This window comes from Gekko japonicus, unplaced genomic scaffold (assembly GCF_001447785.1).
Source record: "Gekko japonicus isolate JY-2015 unplaced genomic scaffold, Gekko_japonicus_V1.1 scaffold1541, whole genome shotgun sequence".
NCBI classification, from domain to species: domain Eukaryota; kingdom Metazoa; phylum Chordata; class Lepidosauria; order Squamata; family Gekkonidae; genus Gekko; species Gekko japonicus.
In genome coordinates, this window is record NW_015174887.1 from 178,706 (window position 1) to 182,579 (window position 3,874).

Sequence of the window (3,874 nt, forward strand, 5' to 3'; positions counted from 1 at the left end):
ATGCCCCTGGTTGTTGTTCCAGTATTTCAGATTTATTCCATTTATTTCATATTCCAGCGTAAACTATGGAGGGTGAGTATTCTAATCCTTTCTGAGTAGCAAGATGCATTTTTTGCACTTTAAAATGATCTCAGGGGGAAGCCCTGAAAGATAGTCACGTAGCTCTATTTTGGGGCATGGTTTCAATCTATGCTGACCAAAAAATTTGCAGGCAAAGAATTAGCTTTTCCATAAACAGGTATCACTGATAAGCTTATTACGAGTTTCATGGAATCTTTGCATACTGTTCCTCATGGGATCACTAGGTACCTGAACCTCAACTCAGAAGAAAACCAGGCGGCAATTGGTCAGATAGCTTCCATTGATTCACTTTGAAAATAAAATTGGACTCAAGAAGTATGAATTGAGCATCAGCATAGCCATGGGAACTTGTCATGTGTCCAGTTTGATGCCTAACATGAAACTGGAATTGTGGAGGGAAATCCCACCCCCCAGTAAGTAGGTACTAGTTGGAGAACCTGAGCCTGCTGGAAATGTTGCCCGTGGGGCCAATGGGACATTGCATCAATGCCGGGACTAGAGGTTTTCAAGAATACTTCTGACCCATCCACCAGAAGGCTCGGGGATTCTAGAGAGTCATTGAGATTGGGTATCTCAACAGATAGCAGTCTATAGTCCATACACAATGAGATATGTGGGAATTGTGTTTAACCTGGTTGAGGTGTGTGTCTGCTTAAGGAATGGCAGTGCAACTGTACATCTGCTATTCTAACCCAGTCCTTTCTCTCACACAGGAGCTGGCATGGAGTGCTACGTATTTCATCCGATTTTTCATTACTTTTGTGCCTTTACTGGGAGTGAAAGTAGTTTTGGGACAACTTCTTCTGCTCAAGTACTGTTCGTCATATTTAATTGTTCCTTTTGATTTCTATTCTTCCTTTGTTGTTATGGATTGATCTTTCTCTCACTTTGGATTCCAATATTAACCATTCCCACCACACCAAAGATTAGTGTTAGGAAACTTTTCTTTTTTCCAAATAATCGCAGCATAAAAGGATGGATTGTATGTGTATGAGCCATTGCAGATAGAACTTTCATATCATCTGATATCACACCAAACGCTCAGTTTTTTAGTCAAGTCGATATGCATGTTCAGCTGCAAAGGTCAAAATCAAGTAAAACACACATATAGATGAATCCACCTTGAATCTGCTGCTACTTCCTATTTTCAGGCTTTGCCACACTCGCGACTTACTCCTGGTTTTCTTGGCAGTCAGTCCACAAACTGGAATGAGTTTGGGCACAGTTCTTCTGCACTGGTGTGCAATGTTCCCTCTAAGCTGTGGAGTTTTGTGAGCAAAAATCCTACTTGGTGAGCTACTGGCATTCAAGTTGTGAGCGAGCGATTTGGCGACTGCATCAATTAGTGTGTTCTGGAGCCCTCCTTCCTGAGCCGAGACAAAAACGTGTGAGCTGGAGGCTAAAAAACTGTGAGCTAGCTCACACCAACTCAGCTTAGAGGGAACACTGCTGGTGTGTAATTGTGTCCTCCTTAATTGTGGGATGCTAAGAGTAATTGACTGAGACCCTGTAGTTATGCTCCATCCATCTCTCCTCTCAAGCACAGAGGTCACTGACAGCATCCTGTTCTTTGAGGTGCAGTGTTGTATCTCCTCTGTCACCGGAAAAAGATTGGGGTAAAAGTGGTCTCAAAAGAACTATAAAAAGGAAAATAACAAAAAAGAAGAAGAAGCAAAAATTAAAGGCATAGAACTGTGTACAGAAATCAGGATAAACCGAAGCGGTCTGGGGACAGAACTGACTGAAAAACCTTAAGCAGCAAAGCCCTTCATTATGTTTTTTCTTTATTACGTTCATGTTTGTATGGAGTCTGAGCAGACCATTTTGAAAATGAAGACAAGTTTTTCAGCTGGACAGCTTCAGGTTTAAAAAGGAAGGCCTTAGCATGTTTATACCTTTACCAAACCCTATTTATGTTTACTCAGAAATAGATACAAGCAAATTAAGTATTCCCTGTGTTCAGAACATGAGATTTTGTAGCTCATAATGCTTACCTTACATTCCAAATGCTTCTGACAGAACCAGGCTCCGATCAGACGCAGAAGTTGCTGCGGAAGCGGCACAAATGCCGGGCGGATTATAAAGGCGCGATCACACAGCAACATCTGGCCAGCGTAGTGCACCCATCACAGCCAGCCAAAGATGCAGAGTAAAAAGCTACCTCCGAAAGTCCACTAGCAAATGGCTTGCAACGGGCCGCTGCCGGACTCTCCTTGTGTTATCGCTCCAGCGCGCTCCTCTTGCATTGTTGGAGCGCGCCAGGAACGTGCACCAATGAAGGAAACTGCTGTCGCGCCTGATTTTGTTTGCAGCGGGACACACTGTGCCGCCGCAAACAGCCACACCTCCCCTCCGCGTTTCCCGGCAAATATGAATGGGACCCTAGAAAACAAAACCCCCCCCTTTTGCTCTGCCTCCTCCATTCATCCTCTAGCTCATTCTCCTGTGCTTCACCGCCCCGCCCCCCCATGGGAGCAGCAACTGAGGTTGTGTTCAGACTGGCAGTTTGGACCGATATAGGCACATTTTACAAACAGATTAAACGGGCAGGATCACGCAGCCACATCTGTCAGGCATTCCCCGGGCGTACTCACCCCATCAGAGGGTGACTTGGAGCCGGGTTAAAAAGCCACCACCTCTGAAGTGGTGTTTTTGTTTCCCCGCGCATTCATTGCGCATGGTTGGATGTCTGAACACGGGGGAGGGCACGCAGAATGGATTTGGCAGTGTGAACCTGCAGATCCATTCTGCCACTATAGAGGCTTTTTTAAAAAGACTTGCCTATGTGCACATGCATGCGCAGGCACACCACACACACACACGGTGTTTGGATTTATTTATTTTTTTTGCAGTTCGCTTCGTGGCTGAGGTGCCACAATAATGTGGAGGCTTTACCACGGGATGTCTCCATGGGTAACCCACAGCAGGGTGTGCTGTGTGGCTGATATATCCCACTACACTTTAACCCAGTTCAATTAGAGGCGGCACCATATCGCGCCAAGCCACCAGTGTGATCACAGCCTGACAGTGGTGGCTCCCTCCCAATATCCTCCCTCCTTCCTCAGTGCCTCAAATTTTGTATTGTGTACCCTAGGTAATACATCTCCAAGGTTGCTCTGCCAGACTGCCAAAACCATGCCCAAGGTACTAGAAAAGCAGGGAGAAGCTGAGTGGGAGAGAAACTGTCTTCTCAACCACCTGCCCATTGGCTGACTGACCAAGCAACCACCAGCAGCTGTAGTTACCACCGCAATGTTGCCAACCAGGGCAACTGGTTGGCTGTTGTGTGAAACAGTATGCTGAACTAGATAGACCACTGGTCTGATCCAGTAGGCTGCTCTGCTTATGTTCTTGAGTCGTTTCTTTTTAAGTGAAAATTCCACTGAGTTTTTGGGGCTCACTTCCAAGTTAAGAATGCATAGCCTGAGAACAAAGATTGAGTCACCTGGGCTGATAGGCTTCTGAGTGTACTTTTATGTAGTAAACCACCTTGAGCTCTGCAAGGGATAGGCGGCGAGTAAATGTTTTAAATAAATAGAAATAAATTAGGCCCTACCTTCTCTCTCTCTCTCTCTCTCTCTCTTTCTTAGTGTTCTAGAGAGTATCTTGTTTACATGGATATCACAACTCAACCATATTCCTATGCACATTGATTATGATGGTAACATGGACTGGTTCTCCACACAGGTAAGTGATCCTTCCTCTATTCTCACCGGGAGCGGTGGGTATGTGCCCATATGCCAGCGGTCTAAGGAGAGTATTTGACCATGTACTGTAGTGAAAATGAAGTGCG

The 3,874-nt window shown here is 45.4% G+C and overlaps 1 protein-coding gene across 1 annotated transcript in view; it reads left to right on the forward strand.

Annotated features, from left to right (window-relative positions):
- The window catches only part of LOC107121913 (fatty acid desaturase 1-like), a 187,611-nt gene that overhangs the window by 42,618 nt on the left and 141,119 nt on the right, over positions 1 to 3,874 (forward strand). Inside the window, exons 7-8 of the mRNA XM_015424926.1 lie at positions 23 to 72; positions 795 to 892. Of these exons, the coding sequence (XP_015280412.1) occupies positions 23 to 72; positions 795 to 892 (148 nt within the window). The remainder of the gene's footprint in view (positions 1 to 22; positions 73 to 794; positions 893 to 3,874) is intronic.